General features: G+C 45.6%; 1 protein-coding gene across 20 annotated transcripts in view; it reads left to right on the top strand.

Annotated features, from left to right (window-relative positions):
- The window catches only part of CIT (citron rho-interacting serine/threonine kinase), a 166,409-nt gene that overhangs the window by 61,985 nt on the left and 77,543 nt on the right, over positions 1–26,881 (top strand). For 17 of the 20 annotated variants that reach the window (XM_053206540.1, XM_027043931.2, XM_027043924.2 and 14 more), the window contains exons 11-17: positions 14,170–14,275; positions 15,186–15,329; positions 16,563–16,682; positions 21,274–21,444; positions 21,753–21,803; positions 22,324–22,377; positions 24,943–25,083. In XM_053206540.1, coding sequence (XP_053062515.1) covers positions 14,170–14,275; positions 15,186–15,329; positions 16,563–16,682; positions 21,274–21,444; positions 21,753–21,803; positions 22,324–22,377; positions 24,943–25,083 — 787 coding nt within the window. Of the gene's footprint in view, positions 1–4,992; positions 5,142–14,169; positions 14,276–15,185; positions 15,330–16,562; positions 16,683–21,273; positions 21,445–21,752; positions 21,804–22,323; positions 22,378–24,942; positions 25,084–26,881 lie in introns of all 20 variants that reach the window. The other 3 variants (XM_053206549.1, XM_053206548.1, XM_027043932.2) reach the window with 1 other exon arrangement.

Raw genomic sequence — 26,881 nt, 5'->3', positions numbered from 1 at the left:
TCTGCTTCTCATGGAGAGCTCAGTTAAGGGAGCTCTCTGACGGGGACATCTCAGTCTCCAGGCCCAGGCACTCGATAAATATTTGTTGGTTTAATTTGCTCATGATTCTTCCCCCTCCGACCCCCCACCCCCCTGATCACGTTTCTACTGCTCATTGTATTTGAAGATCGGCTATTTCACCTTTGATAGTTCACGGTACATCTCTAGAGCATAAAACGAGCTTCTGTTCATGCCCCAACAGAATGCTTAATAAGATTCTCCTAAAAAAGAAAAAAAGAAAAAAAAAAAAGTGCCTGCACATGAATTCGTGTATGTCTCATCTGGAAGATGGGGTTGGAGTATTCCTGTCTTTGGGGAACTTTAATGTCTTTTCCATGGCAGTTTGGGGTTGGTATCAGAAAGATTTTCTTTCATCTCGTGTCTTTTAGTGTGATCTCGCTGTTGGATTGGGCTCTTCTTGCCGCGGGCAGCCCTGTGGGTGAAACCCATAGCATCATTTTAGGAGTTCGCTCCACCTGTTGGGTGTGGGTGACCCTGGACAGATCACATTATCATTATGTGGAAATTCCATAAAAGAGGCAGTGATGAAATTAATTAGAAGCTCCTGCAGTGCTGGGGACATATATACAAATACACTGAGAGGTGGGAGGAGGCATTTTCTGGGGGGTCCCACCACTGCCACCAGGGACCTGCTGTTTCTTCCCGAGTTCCTCCTTCTCCCCACCCCTGTTTTCAGCATCACAGGTTTTTATTTACACACAGGGATTACCTGTGCCGCTACTCACTCTTCACACCACCGGGGAAATAGCAGATGCTGCTCTGTGGCGGCTGGGTAAATTGACCCCAGATCTGTTACTGGTGAATTGCATGAAATGTTCAGAGGAGGAGCTGAATGAATGAGGAGTTTTCATGAAGACTCCGGTGGTGAGAGTGGTTTTAATTGCTGTGATCGTTGGTCGCTTTTTAGGATCCTTTTCTGGGACCAGACAGTTTTTAAGCCAGGCGCATTGAGTGCATCATTATTTTAGACTTAGCAAGAATCTTGATCTCAGCGTTCTGTGTCTGAGGGATCGTGGGCGTTCCTCGCAGCTTGAGTGGAGGGAGCAGGAGAGGTTCCACAGGATTAGTTTTGGTTGTCTCTGGGGTGGGATTCTGGCGAAACTGGTGCTGGAGAGTGAGGGAGTGTCTGTCCTCGTGCCTCTTTTTCTTTTTAACTGACGATAACCCAAGTCACATCCCCAAGCTCTGAATGCTTGGATGTTTCTCTGAGCCTCTGTTTGCTTGAATTTTACAATATGTTAAAGATATATGTTAAAGGTTTAAAAATAAAATGCATCCCAGTTCTCCCTCCCTCCCTTGTCAGCATGGGGTATATGTCTTTAGATCCCTTCTTCCTCCTAGATCTGAAATACTGCCTCATTTGCTGAAACAGTGCATTTCTTCAAACCTTCAGTATAAACTCTAGAAGGAAAAAGCCAGTTGGTTTTATATTTTGTGCTAGTTTACACATGCTGGTTTGATGCTTTTGGAGAACTTTGAAATCTTAGAGGAGCAAAGAGATGTCAGGGAGGCTGAAATCTGTGGGATGCCAGTGCCTGAATAGGCTGTTTTTAGGAAGGGGCTCTCGCTTCCTTTTGGCTCTGGGCTCTTTACTTTCCTTCTGGGTGATCTGAAGTTTCATTTTGGTGCCAGCCATCTAAACGCTTAGAGGAACGAGAAATGGCTTCCCACCATTACCTTCCCAGATTTTCAGAGAACCAGGTTTTGGTGCCTCTTCCTTGCTCCATCGGGACCTCTTTGCATGTCTGTTTCCTCTACAGCAAAGGTGGAATAATAATGTTCCCTTTGTCTTAGGGCTTTCGGGAGGATTATGTGAAATACAGAAGCACTTGATCTAGTACTTGGAACATGGAAAAGTCTCAGTAAACATTTACTATTATTTTTGTTATTACTAATTTGTTAGTCTGTAGATGCATAGTGTCCTCTTTATACTGAGAGGATATGGAAGGAACTCAGCAATATTAAGTAGTCTGGTCATGCCAGAGCAGAAACCCAGCTTCCCAGGCCCTGGAAGTTTAATGCTAGAGAAGCTTAAACATCCTAACCAACCACAGGTTAATATGCATTTGCCAGATACCTGTAGGTAAGAGGTAGTTGTGGGGATGGAGTGGACTGGGGGACAGAATCAGGAGGCCCAGTCCCAGAACGGGTTCCTTTCTATCAAGTTGAACAAGTCAAGGCACATATGTGTGAAATAGTCTAGGGGACACAGAGCAAACACCTTTCCTGCAGAATATCATGGTACAGATGGGATACCTGACTGCTTTAGGAGTCAAGAGAGAAGGGCAGCCTCCATTGTGGGAGACGCTTAATGGGTAATGCCTGTTCATAGTTCTTGCCAAGTTACGGTAACGATCTTCATTGGAATGTCTGTCCGTTTCCCCAAGTTGACTGTGATCTCAAGAGCAGGACTGGGTCTGATTGATCCCAGTTCTCCTGGAGCACAGGACATGGTAGATCCTCAGTAAATGCCTGTGTTGGAAACTGAGCGTGTGAGCCCACTAATGGGATGTAAAATATCTGACTTTTTAAACCAGTGGATTTGGATGAGGGGAGAGAAATGTAGAGAACATTTCAAGTGGGTCAAGTGGTAACAACAGCTTGTCCTTATAGGGCACCAACTCTGTTCCAGGCTCTATTTTAAGTATTTTACACAGATTAACTCATTTAAACTGCACGATGGCCTACAAGGAAGGATCTGTCATCATTCCCATTTTACATGTAAGGAAACTGAGGCACGGAGAGATTAAGCGATTTACCCCAAGGTCAGGCAGCTCTGAGTTGCTCAGGTGGAAGTTGAACCCAGATAATGTGGCAGCTCCAGAGTCTCTTAAACACTGTGCTGTGCTGCCAAGTATCAGTGCTGCCCAAAGGAGAAATTAGGAGATTTGTGTGGGGTCCCCAGGTTTACGTGCTTGTCGGAAGTGGAGGCCCAGTGTGGGGAATGATATGGGCAATGGGGTTGGAGTCAGGGCAGAATGAGAGCTGGCAAGCAGACTAATTGCTGGATTTTGTTTTCAATCTCTGCAAATTTTTTGAGTAGGTAGACTATGTAGCTCTTGGATTTTTTTTTTTTTTTTAATTTCTTCTTCCTCTCATTTTGAGACTCTTCCCTGGTGTGTGTGTGTGTGTGTGTACGTGTACATAAACACATGCAGATATACTCTCTCCCTGAAAGTTCTTCTTTGCTTGAGTGTAAGCAATTCACAGGGAATTGCATTGACCTTGCTCTCCACCATGTCTTCAGGCCGATCATATACAAGATGCTCAATAAGCATTTGGTGAATCGGTCCAAATCATTTTTGTGGCTGCAGCTTTCAATTTATTGGTGACTCTGTGATCCATGTCTATGCAAATCTATGTTTTGTACTTTCTGCCACCTTCTGTCATTTATCTTGGCGATGGCTTATTCCAGGGGAAGATGGCCTGAATGCTCCAAACAGTCCTACTTCCTTTTTACTGAAATACTTAGGATGGTGGGGAGTCTTCCCTTAAAAACTATCTTCCTTTCCACATCCGGCCCGGGGCTGTTTATTATTGTGTGTGCTACCTCCAGATCCCTTGCAAAGAGCCTCGTCTGTGTTTTGATTAAAAAAAAAAAAAAAAAATAGCGACAATAACAGAATGCGCTCTGGTACACAAAGGTGTGCATCCTCTGTGCTTCCCAAGTTTCAAAAACCGTAACTAGCTCCTGCCCGTGGTTCCTGCCCTCAAGTGCCCTGTGTTGTTTCTATTCCACTGTCATCCAGACCGGATATCTGATGTTCACCTCTGTTTGTTGAGTTGGGTTCTGTCCTCTCACTCACTCCATTTCTTCTTTCCTTTAGTCAAGCACATCTTGTTCTACTTGCCTTATTCTGTTCTCTATTTAGACTGTGCGTGCTTGCCTCGTGGGCCTGGCAGGACCATTCTGCCGCCTTCTTGTTTGTCTTAAAGATACCTTTAGGAAATGTAATCCAAACGAGCCTAGCCCAATTCTGAAGATTAGACTCCAAAAGATCTGTCAAGTGCGTTTTTTGCTGGCCTACACATGCTAATTTGCATGGTTGCCTCGGATCCCTTAAGAAGACAGTAATTGACTAAATGGTGCTGTGTGTTCCCAAGCTCTGCGCCAGTTTGGCACTTCTTCCCTCGCCTAAGTGAATTTCTCTCCGTTCTCTCTGTTTTCCTTGTCTTTTGTCTCCTGACCTCTGTCACCTTCCTTTCTCTGACCAGCTTCCTGGAAGAATAGCCTGCACTCTGTGCCTCTTTTCCAGTCTCTACAACCTTACAGAATTACTACCTGAGAAGCCATGGATTGCACTCAACCACCAAAGCCAGTAATCCCCACCGTGCCACATGATATCGTCAGTTACCGCACGTGTCCTGAAACTTTCTGCCGGCTTCACTTCTGCGTCATGGAAACTCGGTTTTCCCTCCTACCTCTCTGACTGCCAATCTCACTGCTTCTTGGCTGTCATCGTCTGTCCCAGGTCCTTGAAATGTTGCACTGTCTCAAGTTCCATCCTCAGTTAACCTTTTTAGCCTGGTCTTGATGATCTCATTCAGTTCCTTGACTTACACTCTTCTTTCCCCGTGGCCTTCCTCCCAGAATGTCCTGTGTTCATTATTGCCAGGACGTTCTACCAGTTTCTCAACATCCCTGTACTCTGTTCCCTCCCAACACAGACAGACTTGTGTGCTCACTCAGTAAGCCAGTAGGTGCCAGTTTTGGTTCTCTCATTTCATTTGAGAAACTACCACTTTTTCTAGCCTTGTAGACAAGAGATCTGTTCCATCTCCCTCACCAGCCCATCATTTGCCAAGTCCTCTAAGTTACACCTCTAGGATGATACTTGGATCTGTGCCTGTCTTTCTGTCCTTACCGTCACCCCTCATGGAATTTTGCTTGGACTATTGCAGTAGTCTCCTAACCGATTCCTCTGCCTCCAGTTTTCCCAGATCTGATGATCCATTCTTCACAGAGGATGGAATTCTTCCAAAGCACAAGTTGGATGATGTCATTCTCCTGCTCAGACCTTCAGTGGCATCACAATGTGCACAGAATTAATGGCCACTCCAGAACTTGGTATTCAAGCCTGGTATGCCAAGACCCCCAGCCTTCCTTTTTCATTCGTACCTCCTTCTTGTCCCCTGTGCCTGGTCACATTGCTCAGTGCTCATTGAGGACAGGGACCATGTCTTCCACCTTTTGCCTGAAAAAGTGCCTTGCCCTTGGAAGGTCTTCAAAGAACATTTTTCAAATTGAATTACACTAAAGTAGCCAGGGATTATGCCAATTCCTTCTGCACAGTTTATACAAGTGCTAATGGATGCTGTCCTCTATCGAGCACTTCTTGTGTGCCCAGAGCTATGCTGAATGCATTTACATGCATTAGCTCACAAAGTCTTCACAGTCTTGCCATGACTCTGTGAGGCAGCAGGTGTGATCCCCATTTTACAGATGAGGACACTGAGGCTCAGCCGGGGTAAGGTGTTTTCCTGAGGTCTTGCAGGTAGTAACACATCTAAGACTTAGACCCATAGCTGGCTGCCTCCAGAACCACTGCGCTCTTCTGCCTCTAACACTCATGATTTCCCTGGATTATGCGGGACCTGCAGGCTAGCCTAATAATAAAGGTGAGAAAGTGGATCTGACTGAGAATTCACTGTGCCACACACTATTCCAAGTGCTTGACAAACTCGTTTAATTTCAGCCACCCAATCTTTTACAGATACAGATACTGGTCATGGAGCTTGGGTCACTTACTAAAGTTCACACCTTGCGTGTGGCAGAGAATGGCCAACTTTTCCCACGTTTAACTTTAGAGTTGATATAAATATTCTTTATTTCGGGGGACAGACTGTGGTACACTCATTAGAAGTCCGGGCTTTGGAATCAGGTAGATGTGGGTTCTAGGCTCTGCCGCTCACCACCTGTGTGAATGAGGCCATTTAAATTCTCCCAGCATCAATTCCCTTACGTATATAAAGTGGGAGTTGTTACAGCGCCCACCTGCTAGGGACACACAAAGCATGTAGTGTTAGCACCTGGAGAGGAGCGAGTGTCCATTTTGTAGTCTTGTTATTTTGGGGATGAGGATGGGCCTAGGAATACTTTCAATTCTCCTTTCTTCCCTGCTTGAGTTTATAAAGACATCTTGCTGGTTTCTGCCCATTGAGAGAATCAGGCTCCACGTGGGGTGCCTGACAGATGTCCTAATATCTCCATCCAATTTTTTTTACTCTGAATGGAGTCCGTGATGTGTTGGCTAAACCAGTTCCTTCCCTAAGACGTGCTCAAGGCTTCTGGTCGGATCCGGTTTCCAGTGGAGTCTGGAACTTGGTGCTGTGCCCAACCTGGGTGTCATGCACTCCCCGCCCCTTCCAGTGTTTGAGTGTCCCCTGGAGGGGACAGTGTGTGTGTCATCGTGACACTGCTGTCCTGGAACCAGCGTGTCTGGGCATCTCCCGAGCGAGGGCCAGAAAGCTTTATCGTGCCAGCGTTAATTCGGTGGACTTGTTTGGATTCTCTTGGCCACTGTAACCTTTAAACTGAGGCTGCCTGGTGCGCAGAAATATTTGGCATACCCTTCATTCACGCATTGGTTCCCTCCACAAATATGTTCTAGGGCTTATGGCGTAACTGACAGACAAGGTCCTTGCTATCAAGAAGCTAGCATTCTGTTGGGGGAGACAGAGGATAAATAAGTTCATAAAAGATTTTCAGATGATGGTGAGGGCTGTGAAGAAATTAGAACCCGGGATAGGGGTTCTATGACCATGCTGGTGCCTGAGGCCGGGACTAGCCTGTGGGTGTCCAGTGAGCACAGAGCCCAGTGGGGTAGTTGGAGCTTCGGGATGCATGGGAAGTGGGGTCAAAGTTGAGGTAAGACAGGTCTTCAGGTTTGGGTTTGGAGTAGGGACATGGTAGATGTGGTTCTCATTGACCGCTGTGTGGTGGATGGAAGGGCAACAAGAATTGGACTCGAGGAGGTTAGTTAGGTCACTGCAGCCATCCAGGGAGGAGGTGGAAGTCTGTCAGTGATGGTGACCCACAGAGCTAGCGCTGGCTTAGAGGTGGAGACTGTATTGGAAATCATGAGTCTACACTTTCATTAATAATGTGATTTTTAATAAATGATTCTTTTTTTTATGTTTTTTTTAAATTTTTTTGAGAGAGAGAGGGACAGAGTGCCAGTGGGGGAGGGGCAGAGAGAGAGGGAGACACAGAATTCGAAGCGGGCTCCGGGCTCTGAGCCGTCAGCACAGAGCCCGACGTGGGGCTCAAAGCCACAAACGTGAGATCGTGACCTGAGCTGAAGTTGGACGCTTAACCGACTGAGCCACCCAGGTGCCCCATAAATGATTCTTGAGTTACCTATTAATCATTCCAAAGCAAATGCTCTAATCCAACTGGAGACCACTGCTCTGGTGTGTGTGTGTGTGTGTGTGTGTGTGTGTGTGTGTGCGCATGCGTGCGCGCATATGTGATGTGTGTGGGTTGGTGGGAGCACCCCAAAGCCAGCTAGACTCTGAAACTTTAGTAGAACAATATTTTTAATATTTCCAAGTGTTCATGACGGACACTGCTTGTGTATTTTGGAATGGGCTTATAAAGTTAGTTCATAAATTTCAGAATGCTCAATCTTAAAAGCCAATATATTTTTGGAACAGAATGCTGATGAGTGTTTTATTTTTTGCACCATATTACATCTTGCAGTTGCATGTATTTTTAGTGCTGTTGGCCACAATTAAGGTAGGGCCCTCAGCTGAGCTAATTTTGAATCCCCTCGGTTTAGACTCAAGTATCCATTCTTGGTTATCTCAAGAATATCTGTGATTTGTGATCTATGCTCTCAGTGATCTGGTGGCATCTTCTATGGTCTTAGGATCCTATTCTTAGGCGAATAAATGGATGGCTTGATGCTTATGCATGACCTTAATTATTACAGCAGTGATGAGAGAGTACTCAATACATATACTTTCTTTAGGATGGAAGTACAGATTGTATTTTCTTTTGATATGAAGCATTCTCTTGGTAGCGTATTGAGGAATTTTTTTTGAGTTCTGTGGATTATTATAGACATCGGGAAAACTTCTTTTTATCATTGGTACTTAAATGTTCAAGTTACATGGAAAGCAATTTTTAGGTCACATCTAACACATTTTAAGAAAATATTCTTTTTGCTGCAGCAGAAACGACCAAGCCCGACCGTCCCTCTGTGTGTCATACACCATTACCTCTGCTAATACTCTTTGTGCCTCTATAATTATAAAGCAGATGTGTATATCAGGACGAGATGTTGATTTCAGAGTAAATTTTTCTAGAAAATAGAAGCTGGAAAAAAGAGGAAAACCCAAACTTGGCTTCATGTTTGAAGAGACAGCACTGCTGTGTGTGGGTGGGTGGCTGCGTGCACCCGCTGCTCAGAAGTGCCTTTTCTCTCCATGGGTATAACTGGCTGTGTATCCGAGATGTGGCCAGGAGGAGTAGGCAAGCAATGTGTGGGCAGGCTGCATGTTCTTTTATTAGCATCCTCATTGTACTGCATCTCATCGAGCCCGGAGCATGAACCAGCCCGGGCCTCTAAAGTCTGTACTGTTTCCTATGTAATTACCCCCCTGAGCTGCCAAACAAGGGAGGAAGAGTTGCTTTTGTGTGTGCGTTGAGCTGTTTTGGGGGGTGGCTGTGGTCTAACCTGAATGGATGTTCTTGGGCACCCGGACTGTCCTGGGCTCAGCCTTGGATTTGCCTTCCCAGGATTGCACACAGCCAGTCACGGATAGATGTTACCTTCCCTGAGTGATCCATTTCCCTTTCTTCTGTGAGCTCTCAGGGTCTACGCAGCTGTTTTCTCAGATTGCTTTTCTTGGGTTTGTCCGGGGCTGTCCAGCCGAGTAGTAGCGGAGTTGGGATTTGAACCCATGGCTGTTGGGTTCCAGAGCCCAACTTTGAACCAAAACCCAGCTCTCCTGCACCACACCTGTGCCCACATCATCCTGATGGGGTAGGAGCACATAGAGGCCATAGGGTCAGCTATTCCTTTGCCTCATTGCCATGGGATGACAATGCCCACCTCTTTGGATTGTTGAGTGAGTTCAGTGAGGTAATCTGTAAAGTATCTAGTGTCTGATGCATAGTTAAGTGCTCAATAAATGAGCACTATTAGTGATGACAAATAGTGACATTAATTCTCTCTCCTACAGTGTTAGTTGTTTGAGGGCAGGACTTCTGACTTTCTTAACTAGGTGTCTACATGAAAAATAAATAGAATACAAATATGTTGAGCCATACTTGTCTCTAGTATATTTCTTTTACAGAAGTAATTCATGGAAATGGTATATTGCAATTGACTTATTAAAAATGGGGGTAGGAATAGTCTTAAATCAGTGTCTGAAATTTGTGCATTGTTTTGAAATTGATAGCCCACCATGATTAACTTCAAAACTGTGTTCCCACTCAAAGAGTGACCAAAAGGCACCAATACAAAATGGCCTGGCCAGAAATGCCACCTGGAGCCAGTTGTTGGGGACAGTCATACTATGAGTCTTAAAAACCTAGACCCTAAATCACAGGTCCATTCTTATTAATTAGCATCATGATTCTCAATCCTCTCTGTACATTAGAATCACAGGAGAGCTTGACAAAAGTGCTGCCCAGGCCCTACTCCCAGGTAGTCTCTGGCTTAATTGGTCTGGTTGGGCCCTGGACATCAGGGGTTTTTTTTGTTTTTGTTTTTGTTTTTTAAAGACTATTTTTTTAAGAGCAAGTTTAGGTTCACAACAATGTTAACAAGAGGTACAGAGATTTCCCATTTACCCCTTGCCCCCAAATATGCACAGTGTCCCTCATCATCAACATCCCACACCAAGAGGGGTGCTCTTTTTACAGTTGATGAATCTACACTGACATGTCACCATCACCCAAAGTCCATGGTTTACCTTAGGGTTCACTCTTAGTGGTGTGCATTTTGTGGGCTTGGACAAATGTGTAACGACATGTATCCACCATTATAGTACTATCACATGGAGTATTTCCACTACCCTACATCGGTACTTTATTTTTTAAATTTTTTATTTATTTATGTTTATTTTAGGGAGAGAGACAGAATGTGAGCGGGGGAGGGGCAGAGAGAGAGGGAGGCACAGACTCGGAAGCAGGCTCCAGGCTCTGAGCTGTCAGCACATAGCCCGACAGGGGGCTCGAACTTGTGAACCGTGAGATCATGACCTGAGCCAAAGTCGGACGCTTAACTGACTGACCCACCCAGGCATCCCGACATCGGTACTTTATAAAAGCTTTCCACATGATTCTAATGTGCAGACTGGTTGAAGACCAGGGAAGTTCCAGAAAGCTGTGTTGACCTTTCTGCCCTCCACCCCCAGCCTTGTCCTCCAATCACATTCCTGCTGTGGGATTATTGGTACAAGTTGGGTTCAGAATCAGCATTCTTACCGTAGCTTTTTTTAGGTGTGATTTTTATTCTTAAAAAAAAAAAAAAAGATTTTCTTTAGCACCTTGCTTCTGAAGAGCTCTTAATTGCTGTACTTAGAACTTCTAAACAGTGAACATTTGTCAAGCATCAAAACAGCTATCAAAATAGAAGGAGGGAGTTGGGCCTCAGGGACAAGGAGGGCGTCTCGCTGTCTCCCGTGAGTGCAGGTGGGCGGGGGGCGCACGTCCCCTGGATTCTTGGCCCCATTAATGAGTGACCTAGAAACACTTTTTTTTGGAGCGGGGGTTGGTGAATAAGCAATCAGCTTTTGTCCCCATAGCAGCGCACCTTAAACATTGAACACAGCTGGATCCTGTCCTCCATGTGTCATCGAAGTTTTGGGGCCACTTCCCACCCCAAGATCCCGTACCCCCTGTCTTGGTTCTTCTAAAAGGGGCTGGTTCTGTACTCAGGTGCAGATAGTTGTGACCTCATCTGTCATCCCTGTCCCAGGTCAGTGTGTAACTGAGTGACATGTGAGTACCTCCTGATTACTAAAGGACCAAGGACCCCGTCTATGGACCATCCCTCCCTCAGGTAGTTTGGGTCTTCTCTAGCCTACCCACCAGAGTGATGTCAGGAATAAGGAAGTAGCAAAGACAACCCAAGGCCACACCAAGCAACCCATTTCATCTCAGATTGAAAAGAAAAACTGTGTGTGTGTGTGTGTGTGTGTGTGTGTGTGTGTGTGTGTGTGTGTGTGTTTTGGCTAGATTTTAGGTGGAAAATAGGCTAGTGAGAGCTGCAGAACTTGATTAAAATCTTTAGGCAAAAGTAATATCTTAAAAAAGATTTATTTCTGGGGGTGCCTGGGTGGCTCCATTGGTTAAGTGTCCAACTCTTGGTTTCGGCTCAGGTCATGTTCGAGCCCCGTGTTGAGCACTGTGCTGACAGCATGGAGCCTACTTGGGATTCTCTCAATCTGTCTCTCCCCCTCCCCCTATTGCGCTCTCTCTCTCAAACTTTAAAAAAACAAACAAACAAACAAAAAAGATTTATTTCTGGGGCACCTGGGTGGCTCAGTCAGTCAAGCGTCCAACTTTGGCTCGGGTCATGATCTTGCGGTTTGTGAGTTTGAGACCTGCCTCGGGCTCTGTGCTGACAGCCCAGAGCCTGGAGCCTGCTTTGGATTCTGTGTCTCCCTCTCTCTCTCCCCTCACCAGCTTGTGCGTGCTCGTGCTCTCTCTCTCTCTCTCTCTCTCTCTCTCTCTCTCTCTCTCAACAATAAATAAACACTAAAACAAAAAGGAAGATTTATTTTGGGATTTCAATCCCTCTTGCCCATTTTTGTGAATAATCAATATTTGTTTTAATGTGAGTAATAGCAGAGAGCACTTTCAGCCCCCTGAGTTTTACTATTTCAAGCAACTGTATTAGACCTGCGAGGAATGTGCTATTTACACTATTGCATGGGTAGTGATGATAAAAATGGTAATGATAATAGTAATGGTTGACATTTACTGAACCCTTGTAATGTGCCAGACACTGTGCCACGAGATAAGCTCATTTAATCTCACACGAACTCTTTAAAGTAGGTTGAGAGTTATCCCCATTATACAGATGAGGAGACTGAGGCTCAGTGAGTGGCAGAGTCAGATTTTGAATAGAGCAGCGTGACTCTGGGTGTCAATTCACTTTGCTGCCCCACAGTGCACATGTAGGGAGCTGTCCCTGGGGTCCAGTGAGCCAGCGCTGTCATGTCAGCCCTTGCCACTGGGCCAGGGTGAAAGGTCTGAGTTGCCGCAGGAAATGGACCTGATATTGATTGGGAAGTAGTTTGGGGCATCAGAAAGCAGAACTTTCACCTGCTGGTAAGAAGTGAATGCTCGCTGACCCACCGCTCCTGCGGGTCCATTACCAAAGCGACAAAGATGGGTGTGTGGGGCAGCGGTGGGCTCTGTGCACGTCTGTCTGAGCACAAGAGCCTTTCTGTTCCCTGGGCCCTGCCCTTCACCGGTCCTGGTGTTCTTGTCCAGGGTGCCGACCACTGTGGGCAGCCGCCCTGGGTGATGGGTATCCTCTCCGCCCATGACTAACGGCTTCTAGGGATGCGGCAGTGTGTATGAGGTACATGTCCACATGTGGGTGAGTGCCTCCTTTTTGTGGAGAGGGCCTCCTTCTACCCCTCTCTCGGGAGGTCATGCTGCCCTGCTTTGTGATCTCACCCTGGGAATTCTGTCGGATGCATCAGTCAACCTCCACACTCACTCCAGCTCTCTGTGAAGACCAACAGGAGCCATTTATTAATTGGCAGCCTCCCCATGTATAGAATGAGGATAATAAATCGTATCTGCCTCATAGAACTATAGAGAAGAAAGAGTCCAGACATATCTAGTGTTAGACCCAGAGCCATGTGGGTAGTCCGTGCTCAGGAAGTGTTCTGGTTTCCTGTTGCTGCTGTAAGAAGTCGCCACAAATAAGTGGCATAAAATAGCACAAATGTATCACCTTACACTTCTGGAGACCAGGAATCCAAGATGGGTTTTGCTGGGCTGAGATCAGGGTGCAGACAAGGCTATACTCTTCAGAGCCTCTCGGAGAGAATCTGTTTCCTTGCCTTTCCTGGCTTCTAGAGGCCGCCCAGATTCTTTGGCTCGAGGCCCCTTCCTCCACCTTCAAAGCTAGCAGTGTAGCATCTTCAATCTCTCTGACTGCAACCCTACTTCTGTTGTCACATCCCCTTCCTCCTCTGCTTTGGTTTTCGAAGGACCCTTGTGATAATGTTGCATCTGCCCAGTAAATCCAAGATAATCTCCTCCATCTCAGAATCCTTAACTTAATCCCATTGCAAAGTCCCTTTTTGCCATGTCTGGTAACAGATCCACAAGTTCCAGGGATCGGGACGTGGGCGTGGTGGGGGCGGGCCCACCGTAATATGCATTAGCTGCTCTTACAAAATGAAACAGAACCAAACTGGCTAGCTTGGGGATACAAGAGCCAGTAATTTGATCAGCACAGTTACTAATGACGTTTGTTAGGCACATGCTGTGTTAGCTCACTCTTGCTTCAGGGCCTTTGCATCCGTTTTCCCCCTTCCTGGAGCTTGCTTCTTTCCAGAGAATTGATGGCTGGCACCTCCTTACCCATCAGGCCCCAGATCAGATGTCACCACTCAGAGAGGCCCTCCCTGGTCACCTTTGCTTAGACCAGGCCCGCTGACCCCATTTCCTCTCTCGTACCATATCACCCGTCTCCTTCTTTGACATCATCTGTAACCTTTGTGTGTGTGTGTGTGTGTGTGTGTGTCTGTCTGTCCTCTGTGAATGTCAGCTCCAGGGGGGCAGGGGCCTTGTTCATCTTGTTCACAGCTGTTCCAGGACCTGGAACAGTTTGTGGAACAGAGCAGGTGCAGAGTGCCTATCTGTTCATAGATGGCAACCAAGGCTCAGAGAGGCTGAATCATTGCCTCAGGTCAGCGGCGACTGAGTTTACACCCAGGTCTGTCTGCCTCCAGAGGTTTTGCTTCTGTCCAGCTCTGTGCCTCGTGGCCTTGATGTCATCAGAAGCTTCTCAAGCCAGCTCTGGTGACGGCCACAGAACTCCGGCAGGTCTGTCCTCTCTGCCGCAGTTTCTGAAAGCAGCTTTTTCAGAACCATCTGCTGGCCACCTTAACGCTGGTTTTCGTATCTAGGTCTGTTGTGTCAAGTCTGGACTCCCCTGCCAAGACTAGCTCCATGGAAAAGAAACTTCTCATCAAAAGCAAAGAGCTGCAAGACTCCCAGGACAAGTGCCACAAGGTATTTATTTCCGCAGCCGGCCTCCCTCCTTGCTCCAGGATCCTCCCGTCAATCTATGCCAAGGGATCCGCCCGGGGCCGCTGCTGGCGCTGAGCCACCTGATCCATACCCAGCGGGCGAGGCGCTCCCTCCCTCGCTGAAGTCTCGCCTCCAGCAGCTCAGAGGGAGATGAAATCAGGCCTTGACGTTGCCGTAAATCCTTTAAATCTTAACCAGAGGAGGCCCTGGATTTAAAACGGCCCGTTCCTCAGCATGACCCAGCCAGATGTCTGCTTCTTCCGGCAGGTGGTGTGGGTCCTCACCTGTGGCCGAGATGCATCCCATCCGCTTTGAGTGATGTGAAGTCTCTCTTCTTAGTCCTTTAAAACTCCTGCTTATGTAACTGCGGCCACTGTGTTGACTATGCTCAACGTCTCTTAACGCTCACTGTTCCTGCCTAGGGGCAGCTCTCTGGAAGCTCATAAAACCCACTACTTGCCTGGGACTCCTAAGAGTGCAGACGAATACATATCTCCTTGCCCTGTCCTGGATTTGTCCTCTAGATCTTTGCAAGGAGATGGGGGGGATCAAGATGGATTTGGGATAAAATTAAAGTGACGTGTGCAGAAAGCCAAACTAAACCCAAAAAGCATACAGGTGAAAAATGATGATTGTGGCTTCCTTGCTCACTGGGCTAGAGAAGTGACCAAGTGTGAACCGAGTCTTGGATGAGAGGAGTGACTTAGCATTGGTGACTGTCCTTACGAAGAACTGTGCACTCCCGGGCGAAGAAGCAATGGTATCTCCTTCCCAACCTTTGGCGAATTAACGCCAGCCCAGACCACCAGGTGGTTTCGGCGGCTGCTTGAGATTTGATTGCTCCTGACGAACCTCCACGGGCCCTTTTAACCTGTCGATGTGTCTGTTTCAGATGGAGCAGGAAATGACCCGGTTACATCGGAGAGTGTCAGAGGTGGAGGCTGTGCTTAGTCAGAAGGAGGTGGAGCTGAAGGCCTCTGAGACTCAGAGATCCCTCCTGGAGCAGGACCTTGCTACCTACATCACAGAATGCAGTGTGAGCCTTCCCCAAAGTCCCCTTCCCTCGGAGGTGGCACTTCTGTCGTGTGTGTCTCATCCTGTTTCATGACGGCTTCATGAGGCACATCACAGCCAATGGCAGACAGTAGAGAGAGAGGGAGTATTCAAAGGCAAGGTGTGTGATTGGCAGTGAGCCAGGCGGGAGGTCCCAGAACAGCGAGACTGGGCTCCAGGAGTCCAGGTAGGCTGCGGAGCCTGGATACTGTCATAGTTGTCACCGCAGTGAGCTACAAAGGGTCCTAACACCTCCCGTCCCAACCTCTCTGGTCTATATCCTGTCCAACACGATCAGCCTCAGGAACCCAACTCTTAAATAAACAAATCCGCCCAAGATCAGTTTTCCATCGCCTAGAACCAGTGTAGCAACAAGAAGACTCAGCCTGTAAAAACCCAGACCCTCTGTCATTATTTACCATGTGACTTTTTTTTTTTTCTCCTTTCCTTCACAAGAGTAGACTGTCTTCTCCATTGTCTCGTTAAATTTTTCATTCAGGTGTTTTTTTTAATGTGGCCAATTAAACAGTCTTAAGAAGTTGAATCCCACATTTTTCAAGTTTTTTTCACAAGGGAGAAGGAAATCTATAGAACGTGGCTGATTAAGAATAACTGCTATGTTTCCATTCCAGATTTGGCTGCCTTTCAGTGGTGGGTGAAGTTGTATTTCAGATATGTATTTCAGTGCCACTGAAGCATTGAGGGAACCTTATGGATGAAAGGTGTCCAGGAGACGTAAGCCAGGAGGTGGAAATAGACTTCTCGGAGTCTTAAATGACAACTAGGGAAGAAGGAAGTCATTGCTGCTTTGAAAGAGGGACCTATACCGGAGAGCCCTCTAATAACTGATATTCCAGAAAAGACTCTGTAGCTGTCCCCATGGTGGTTTAACAAAAGGCTAAGGGACCTCATTGGTTTTTAGTCCTGAACGTACAAGTAAGTATCTGGTAGGACAGGTAGATGGCGGTAGGAGGCAGGTTGTGATGAAGTTTCAGGCTGGACCCACGAGGTCACAAGGTTGAGATGATGATTCTTGAACCAAAGGGTTTTTACAGGATGAAAACCGGAGCCAGCAACCAACTGGAAGTTGTCAACTTTGCTCCGTCACCCGAAACCGTCTTGGTGTCTGCGAAGCAGCTTGCAGCTCCCTTAATGAATCTTTTCAAACAGAGCAGGCACCACAGGGCATCCCTATTAAAATTTTTGCTTTCCTTAGAGCTTAAAGCGAAGTTTGGAGCAAGCACGGATGGAGGTGTCCCAGGAGGATGACAAAGCGCTTCAGCTTCTCCATGACATCAGAGAGCAGAGCCGGAAGCTCCAGGAAATCAAAGAGCAGGTATGACCTGATGCTGGGGAGCAGGGCTGCACCTCGGACCTCTGATTCCAAGAGCGGCGTGTTTGGGCGGGTGGGGGGGAGGGTGGAGAGAGGGAAGCGGGGGTTGGGAGGAGGAGAGAGAGCTATGTAGGTCATTTGAAAACTAGATTCTCCGTGGTTTATGTAAATGGTGGAGTGTGTGTTCTAGCTCCTTTTGAGGTCTGCACCCCATCCTGGCTACTCATTTCACTTAAAGGTGTAGGTTTAGAACAAAGGTGGCCAAACTGCGGCCTATGGGGCGAATCTGGGTCACCACCTGTTTTCCATGGCCACACGCTCAGATTGATTTTTGCATTTTTAACTGGTTAGGGGGGGAAAAAGAAAAGAAAAGAAGAATATTTCAAGACATGTGAAAATTATACGGAAAATTATGTGGATGCTTGGTTCAGCATCCATAAACAAAGTTTTATTGGAACACAGCCGTGCCCATTCATTTATGTGGTGTCCATGGCTGCTTATGACACTACAATGGCAGGGGTGGGTAGTTGGGACAAAGACCATATGGTCTACAAAGCCAGAGATGGCTGACTGTCTAGCTTTTTAGAGAAACAGTTTGCCAATCTCTGCTTTAGACCACCAAAAAAATGAAATACTTTTACATAGCTTCTCAGATGCACTTTAAGTTTTTGGGAAAAGACAGGATAAGTCGTAGCGTCTATAAAGATATAGAAGAAGAGTTTGAGCAGCGAAAGCCGAGTCAGAATTAACGCGGGGAATCTGAGTGCAGAAAGCCATCCCCTGAGTGTTCAGAAAAGAGAATCAAGATGTTTAAAAAGCTTACTCTCTCTCTCTCTTTTCCTTTCTAAAAGGGTTTTCTTTTTAGATGGTTCATTTTTACTTCGCCTCATTGTTTCCTTTTTAGCATGGATTTTTCTGTCCTTTGAAGAAACTGTAAATAGAAACTTTAATGAAGAGATGGCAGTGAGCAATTGGAGAGCTGAATTATCAGCTGCCAGGCAACTCTCATTCATTTCAGGAAACCTAATGGAAGCAGCGATGGCAATGAACATTTTTGTCTCTGGGTGGCACAAACTTAGCCATCTGGGTGGTGCTAATACAAGAAACTCCTGCAAATCATTTGGTCCATTAACTCTTCTTTAAAGATGGAATGATTGTTTTGGGGACTTTGTTGGCCTGATCTCTTTATCACCTTAATATTTTAAAGTGGTTAGTTAATATCCTCCTGCTTGATAAAGATGTTATAAATAACCTGCAAAGGAAATGTTGCAATCTGTTCTGAACACCAATACTAATCTTAGAGATTTTGAAGGTTACAGAGAGTTTGAAAAATCTGCTCTGACAGTTGACTCATTGCCCCTTTTATCAACATAGTTTTTCATCCTAAAAGTTTCAAGAGATAGGATTCTTTCTCTCCCATTAGTTCAATGTGTTTTGGAGATTTGCTTTTTGGTGACATCCTGGGGAAATGAAAGCTGCATTTGGCCAGCAGAGGGAGCAGCTGGTGTCCGTGAATTCCATAGAAACTGAATTATCAGGACATTTTGAAAAGGTACATGCTGGTGGTTGAGTTCAAAGAACTGTCTTTGATGATTCATACCACAGTTGGCATACATGTGGAGGTTTAGATTTAATGATTGCTAAAAGTTCCGCGGGGCGGGGTGGGGGGGGGCAGAAAACTTCTCAGTTTTGGATTTTATTTCTTGTCGGAAGATGGATCTATTAAAGTGAGTTTTGGGAGACCGTGATGTCTGCAGTCCAGGAGCAAGCATTTCCTGCTCTTCAGCAGACCCATAGTAGTTGGTTTGCAGCATGTCCATTCCTCCCAGATTTGACATTTATTCCCCACTGTTTCTCTCAAAAGCTAATTTCCATACAGCTATTTATTATTTTCTAAACATTTTGCTTCTGCCTAGCTACCCCCTGTAGAGTGTTTGCATTTGGTGTAAAATAAAAACACCTAAGAGCCTTACATGACAGTTGGATTCAGGCACCATTACTAGAGATGACTGATGCCCTTTGCCCTTCCTCAGGAAGGGAAGTGGAAGTCTGGGTCACACAGAAGGCACTGGTGTTTTGGGATTTCTGACTGAATAGGACTATGTCTGATACTATCTTCCTATGATATCTGAGGCTCCATTCAGAAGACTTACTTTGTGTGGACCTCGAACGTTGTCCATGGTTCCCCATCTTGACCCCACTCAACGCTGGCCTACAATCCATCCCATGCTGAGATACAACTGTTGTCTCTCCTTGGAAACAGATCTGATTCTTTTCTCTCAGACTTTTTCCTGAAGCAGGGATTTGGTTAGCTGTTGGATTTATAGGATTTCCTTGATATAGGCGGCATAATAACAGCAGCTCAGCAGATGAGGTGGAATAAGCTGTGTACCCCAAGAGCTCAGAATGCTGATAGAGATGTTGTCTGATTCTTGCCTTCCTCCCCCTGGGTGCTGACAGCTCAGGAAAGAGAAACGTTGAGGGGACGGAACAACTCTCTGTCCTTGCTCTTGACAAAACACGAAAATTACATTCCCTTCTCACTGACAATTTCCAGACAGAAAAAGGAGCTTGAGGATAAAAGATGCCCAAGATTTTCTCTCAGAACTTTGCTTCCACTACAGCTTGGTGTTTGTGCCTGTGAGCAGGGCCACAGTAGTTTTAGGGACCCATAAAATGTTTACCTTTTTTTTTTTTTTTTTTTAAGCAGAAGATAAAAGTTGAGCTTTTAGGTCAAAGGAACTTTTTCATAGATAATATTAATGTTTTTGTCTTTATATGAATGCTGTTGTAAAATACAGATTTTTTTTTTTAAAAGAAAGGTTTATTTTTGAGAGAGTGGTGCACGTTGGAAGGGCAGGCAGAGGGGGACAGAGGATTTGAAGTGGGCTCCACACTGACAGACTGATAACAGCGAGCCAGATGTGGGGCTCGAATTCACGAACCTTGAGATCACGACCTGAGCCAAAGTCAGACGCTTAACCGACTGAGCCACCCAGATGCCTCTAAAATATAGTTTTTAATGCATTTTTTTTAATGGAGGAAGGGGTGCAGGAAGGCACGGTGCCCAGAGCCTTTCGAAAGTCATAGCGCATTTCTGACCAAGGGGTCTAGAAAGTAACAGATGTAAATAAAGGATATGTCATTTCACATAATTCGGTTCATGTTCCACTCTGTCAGTTCAGATAATTGTGAGCAGCTTATGAAGACCTTTGGTTATATAACCCGTGTCACCCACTTAGTATGCATCACCCAGAAAACCTGGTGCCCCGTGACTTCTGGGCTTGACCTTCGACATTAGTATGCTTATGGGTGGGAGACCATGCTCCACTCTGGACTCATTTTTTTTCCCTTCCCAGTTATACAGAGAGGTGTGCTTGCATGGAAACTATCCAATTTTCATAAGAGTATCACCTCGGCTTTAATGTGCATCTGGGGGTATTGCTTGGTACAATGGGATGAAAGGTTTGCTTTCTACCCTGCTACTGAAAAAACCAATTATTGTTTTTACTGGTTAACATGTCCTTGTTCAAGTGATACCGCTTCAATTATTTCTTGGGAGAACAGATCTTAGAGATGTATATTGTGAGTATCAAAGATAGTCTTGATTCAATTCCTTGTTCTTTTCATTTTGTATCCCTACCCCTGCCTCAAGGCACCTTTGACTGGCTCCATTCTCATTCAAATCCTAATATGCATAAGCTTTGGTTTTGCTAACAGAGAATATTTTCATACTTCGCCCCAAAGTTTTCAAAACCACTGCCCATTTCTCCTGGTAAATCCAATTTTTGAAAAACCAATTCAAATGTTCTGTTTTGATTTTAGAAATTCATTTTGGAAAAGGTCAGGCTGTTTGGATCACTTTAGAGGTTTGCTCAAGGGAAAAAGATAATTCTTTCTCCGGAGTTGTCCTCACAAGTTATTTTGACCAGAGCCAGTGCTTTCTGACTCTTCCAGATTTCTGGGTGACTTGCATTTCAAGAGCAACGTTAAGTTCATCATTCAGTTTTGGGCCCAGAGAAATTAATGGTGAGAAACCGACATGATGAGTTTCACCTTCCAAGAGTCTTTCCACGGAGATTTCCAATTACCCCCTTGTGCAGTCTGAAAGGTTAATTTTAAAACTAGTACCATATCTAATTGTGTTAGGAGCACATGACTTCTAAAGGACAAATCTATATAAATGATTACCCTTGGAGGAAAGCTACATGTAAGCAGTTTATCCTGGTGGTTTAAAGAACATCCCTTTCAGCTCTCCTGTGTTGCAGATGCCTTAAGGTTCTGTGCTACTTGTGCAGTATTATTTGCTCAGAGGATCTTATTAGGTACAGGCACATGTGTTCCAAATGGTGTTACTAATGATACATGATCTACGTTAAAATAGTTGAAGGATTTAATGTTCTTTGCTTCTTCCTCACCCTCCCCACACCTCTCCCTTCTGCCTGTCGCTGTCCACCTTTTCCCCAGGTCTCTTCTCTGCCAGTCAGCCTTCAATGTGCATCTTCCCTCCGTGGTCCATGGTCTTCTGTCTTCACTGCCTGTCTTTTCTTTTAGGAGTTCTAAAGTTCGTCCTTCTTCCCTTGCCTCTCTTTAGGAGTACCAGGCTCAAGTGGAAGAAATGAGGTTAATGATGAATCAGCTGGAAGAGGACCTCGTTTCAGCGAGGAGACGGAGTGATCTCTATGAATCGGAGTTGAGAGAGTCTCGGCTCGCTGCTGAAGAGTTCAAGCGGAAAGCCACAGAATGTCAGCATAAACTGATGAAGGTAGCCAGCCACCTGCCAGAAGGCTGTTTTGGGGAGTAGACTCCTGGATGGTCTTTGCAAGAATAAAGGGAATACTAGCTTAATCAGTGTACGTTTGGGGAATAATGGAATACTCTGCAAAGCTCCTGGTCCTTATTTATAGAAGATAACTTATTTATCATCATCATCATCATCATTATCATTATTTGGCCACAGAAAACGGCCAAATAATTTCTATTTCTTGGTAGAAAGTACAGCAGGCGGTGTTGTCTTTATACGACTTTAAGGCTCTTGAGATTTCCCAATATGTTTTATCTCTTAAATTACAGGCTAAGGATCAAGGGAAGCCTGAAGTGGGAGAATATTCCAAACTAGAGAAGGTATTTTCCATTATTGGTGTTGCTATTTTTGGTAGATAATCTTTTAAATGCTATTCTCCATGGCCAGTCATTGCTTAAGAATGCTTTTGCAATGGACCGAGAACTCTCTTCTAGGTTTATTTTGATGGCCAATCTGTGGGCAAGCATGTTTAACTTAGGTGTGGTTCCAGGAGGGGTACAAGACACCTCATTTTTTATCATGCCCGATCAGAGTAACCTACAAACCGAGACTCTTAGGGAAACACACGTGAAAATTTCTATAGTCTTAAGGCACCGGCAACTTCGATCCTCTTGCCGTACGTATGTTGCTGGTTCTAGGGAGATTGTCAGCATGGAGGTTTGCATTGGGACATTCAAAGCCTTTTCTGATAGGCCACTGGTCTTCCTCTCCATTAGTAGGCACTGGAAAACAGAACAAAAAGACCCCAGAGAAACCTTCAGAAAATAGAACTGCGCTAAATGTAGCAAGACGTTAATGCCAATTTACCTTTTGCTTTATTTCCCGGGATTTTAATTATAGATCAATGCTGAGCAACAGCTCAAAATTCAGGAGCTCCAAGACAAGCTGGAAAAGGTAAGCCTGAGGTGATTTTTTTGGGGAACTTACCCCTCATTTCCAAATACTTTGCGTTGCCTTGTCCCGGAGTCTGAAAGATGAGAGAGACCGAATTAGTCAGCCAGCACCGAGGAAAATGAAGGGGGAGTGAGCTATTACCTGAAAATATCAGAGCTCTGAATATAGTTTTTTTCCTTTTGAGACATGTCAGCAGTGTTTATTTTTAAAAACCAAGCTGTGCGAGACACTCAAGTAAAAGTTCTAATTATACTACGACAGAACCCAAGAGGCCAAGAGGCCAGCTTCTTTCCCTTCAGGGGGCCAGGCTCCCTGTTCTGCACATTTGTAAGAGAGGCAGGTGTTGTTCATGACCCAAACTGCTTTCAGTGAGAAACTGTGGGCAGCATTCCTGCCCACTGGAGGGCTGGGGAGAACTGGGGAGTCAGCTCGGGGTGGGGGAGGGGGTGCGTTCGGTTTACACCATCCTGTGCATTGGTGGCTAATGACCCTCCTCTCAGCCAAACACTGGAAATGCCAACGAAAAGACCGGAATGAATGTGATTCTGAGACATGCCTGTCGCATCAGGAATCCGAATGTGTTTCCTGGCCTGGTTTAATAGAGCCTCTTCTTACTTTTTTCTTTTAAGTTGTGGTTAAAAAGCACGTAACACTAAATTTACTGTCTCTGAAGTGCTGTCATTTTAAGTATAGAGTTTGGTAGTGTCGTGGACATTCACATTGTTGTGCAGTGAATCCCTAGAACTTTTTCCATCTTGCCAAACTGACTCTTTAACTGCTAATTCTCCTTCCTTCCTCTCCCTAGCCTTTGGTAAACCACCGTTCTCCCTCTGTTTCTGTGATGTGGACTACCTCAGATACTTCATATGAGCAGTATCATACAATATTTGTTCTTTTGTTAACTGGCTTATTTTGCTTAACGTGATGTCCTTGAGGTCCATCCACATTGTAGTGTGACAGGATTTCCTTCTTTTTTTTTTTTTTAATGTTTATTTATTCATTTTGAGAGAGAGAGTAGGGTACAGGCAGAGAGAGAGAGAGAGAGAGAGAGAATCTCAAGCAGGTTCCGCACTGCCAGTGCAGAGCCTGACATGGGGCTTGATCTCAGGAAGCGTGAGATCATGACCTGAGCCGAAATCAAGAGTGGGATGCTTCTCCGACTGAGCCACCCAGGCGCCCCAGGATTTCCTTCTTTTGAAAGGCTATGTGTGGTGCCTGGGTGGCTCAGCTGGTTGGGCATCTGACTTCGGCTCTGGTCATGATCGCACGGTTAATGGGTTGGGCTCTGTGCCGACAGCTCGGAGCCTGGAGCCTGCTTCGGATTCTGTGTCTCCCTCTCTCTCTGCCCCTTACCAGCTTGCACTCTGTCTCTCTCTCAAAAACAAATAAATAAACTTAAAAATAAATAAAGGCTGTGTGATATTCCACTGTGTGGATAGACCACATTTTCTTTCTCCCTTAATCTGCCCCTTCTTACCTATCCTTGAGCTCAGTAATGAAAGCCTCTCCCATCCTCTTTCAGCTAGAAGTTTGTATGAGGATTCATGTTTCCGTCTAGAACTGTGTTCTACACTACAAGTGTGATGCCAACCACACATGTCAGCTCCTGGTGTAGTTTTAAATTTTCTAGTAGCCACATTAAAAAGGCAAAAAGAAACAGATGAAGTTATTTGAATGATACAGTTTATTTAATCTGATATATCCAAAATATCATTGCTGCATGTGTCAATACTAAAATATTTACACTGTTTCAGCTTTTAAATGAATTAAAACATAAGTAAAACTGAAAATCAATTTTCCAGTCACACCAACCACATTGTAAGTGCTCAGGGGCCATGTCTAGCTAGTGACTCCCATATTGGATGGTGCTAGTGTTCAAGTTTTCTTTGCAGTTTTTGCTTTTTAGAAATCATATTTCAAAGCAGGTAAGTGTGAGACTATTGGTTTCTTATGCTCAGATCTTTGCTCTGATGCTATAAGAGCTACAGTATAGTTAAGACCCAAATGAAAATTAACTTCCAGAGGTTTAGCTGTTTTTTTCTTTCAAGCACAGATTTATGAATTACCAGTGCATCTATGGCTGTTATATCCTTTGGCAGGTATTTATTTGAAAAAAAAAAGTTTCAAGTATAGTTTTTATTTTGTTTTCTTATAAAAGTAGTAAAAAAAAATCCCTAATTAGCAAAGGAGATAATTAAGTAAGGTGAAAATTAATGCTGTGAGGCATTAACACCTGGGCAGATAAGTCCACTAGACCCTTTTTGTTTACATTTACTACGTTGCACTGAAGCTAAGGTACTAATGATCATCAGATACACCTTTATCTGCGCACCCCAAGAAGGAAAAATTGCTGTCCATTTTAACTATAAGATGCATTCCAAATTCAGTGATGTGCGCTTGGGCATAGACAAAAATACAGAATCAAGTGAATGTTTACAGGTTTTGAAAATGGATATGATACATATATACTTCGCATTACCTGACTTTTCTTGTTGAGGAGATTGTCACCATCTTTTCATGTGAGTAAGTCTGGCCATCTGTCTCCTGTCCCTCCTCTCCGGGCAGGCCGTAAAAGCCAGCACAGAGGCCACTGAGCTGCTGCAGAATATCCGCCAGGCAAAGGAGCGAGCCGAGCGTGAGCTGGAGAAGCTGCAGAACCGTGAGGACTCCTCTGAAGGCATAAAAAAGAAGCTGGTGGAGGCCGAGGTGAGCAGGGGACCTCAGCCCACGGTGGACTGAGCCTGGGTCCCGGTGTGGCCGCCTGTGAGCTGCTGACCAGCTTTGGGCCGTGCGGAGGGAAAGACACTGCAGAACCACCTCTTGCTTATGTCTGACCAAACCACTTTCCCTTCTGCAAATCCTTTGAAGCTTGAGAGGAGTGGCAATGTTTTCCCCAAAAGGGAAAAAGAGATGGGTCACAGCAGCTTCAGGTAGAAAGATGTTCTGCTAAAAGCTTTGCCTTTCTGTTTTCCTCGGACCTCACTATGCTGCGAGGATTTATGTTCAGTAGATGAAGTGTAATTCCGTCCTGAGTTTTCTTCCCTCTGCACCCTTGTTTTTCCTTGCCTCTTCCCCATGGTGTTAATAACATTATTTTTCAAGGCTTCACCTGTTACCCGTGTGTCGATGGCCCCCAGGCCTAGATTTTGGGCCTCTTCTCTCCCTCGAATTCTTTGTTGTTGTTGTTGTTGTTGTTGTTGAAATCTTTGAAATAATTATACAGGGAACACATGAGTATCATCTTGTTGTAAAAAATTTGAACAGTACTGAAGAATATAGAATAAAAAGTAACACTTGCCCTTCACTCCGCCTCCCCGCCGCCGCCGCCTCCTCGGTGATGGTTCCACAGAACAGATCGGAGTTGATTTAACCATCCCCCCACCCCGTTGCTGGGCCCTCTGCTTTCCCTGCCTCGGTGCCGGCTGGTGCATCAACTCTAGAATGAACTCAGTATCTTCCCCCACGAGTGGGGCTCCCTTCTTAATCTCCTCATGCCAGCCAGGGCCACTGTCATTTATCTGGTCACCCCCTGGCTTGAAACTTTGACATCGTTGACTTCTCCTTGCCCCCCTGCCATTCAGTGAGCCACTCAGTCCTATAAATCCAGCCACGCTGTCTCCCCCCGCACCTCCCCTTCACCCCTGCTTGCCATTTCTGTGGGCCTCCTCATGGTCCAGGCCTTCTTTCCCTTAGATGAGCACACTAAGTAATTTCTTGGCCCTCCGCTCCCCATCTTCCCTTCTCCCCAGCTGGCTTATATGATATAAGACTCATGGGCCTCAACACAAGGCTCATCAGCACCCCCTGCCCCATCCCAAAGCTTTTAGAGCTTCTCTATGCCCTGTGTGCACCCCTCAGCTTGGTACATGAGACTCTGAACCATTTGACTCACAAGTGCCCCCTTTCAGCTTTTCTGCTACTCTGTCCCCTAAAGCATCTTATGCTGAGCCATGGGAGGCTTCGCCTCAGCCTAAACTGGCTGCCTACCCCTCCGTATTTCTGCTAATGCATCTGCCTTCATCCGAAGGGCCTTCCACCCTCACCTCCCACCCTCCGCCCTCCAAAGCTCACATCTCTGTGACTCCTCCCTTCAGCTTTCGGTGAAAAGGCCTCTCTGCTGCCTGCAGCCTCCCACAGCACTCTGTACCTATTTTCTGTATGGCCCTTCCCCGTCTTAACCTATATTATGTTTCTTTGTGTTTGTCTTATCTTTTCCAAGGGCAGGAATTATGTCGGCTTCGCCTCCGTATTTTCCGTGATGCCTAGTGTGATACTTTGCAGATAGTAGGTGCTTGGTAAATATTTGAATGAATGAATGCACTCTTGTAACCCACACAACCGAGTACTTGGATTCTAGAAATCTTATTTTTTCTCACTGTTGCTTCGGATACCCGAGACTTCTCTTCCTGCCTTGCGCGTATGCTTCTCGAGGCCGCTCTCCCTCGGTGCAGGCGCTATGCCCATAGCGGTTACTCCATTAAAACTCTCTGATTGATTCATGATC

Source organism: Acinonyx jubatus, chromosome D3 (assembly GCF_027475565.1).
Source record: "Acinonyx jubatus isolate Ajub_Pintada_27869175 chromosome D3, VMU_Ajub_asm_v1.0, whole genome shotgun sequence".
NCBI lineage: Eukaryota > Metazoa > Chordata > Mammalia > Carnivora > Felidae > Acinonyx > Acinonyx jubatus.
The sequence above is the reverse complement of the archived record's forward strand: the minus strand, read 5'-3'. Positions and strand labels throughout refer to the sequence as shown.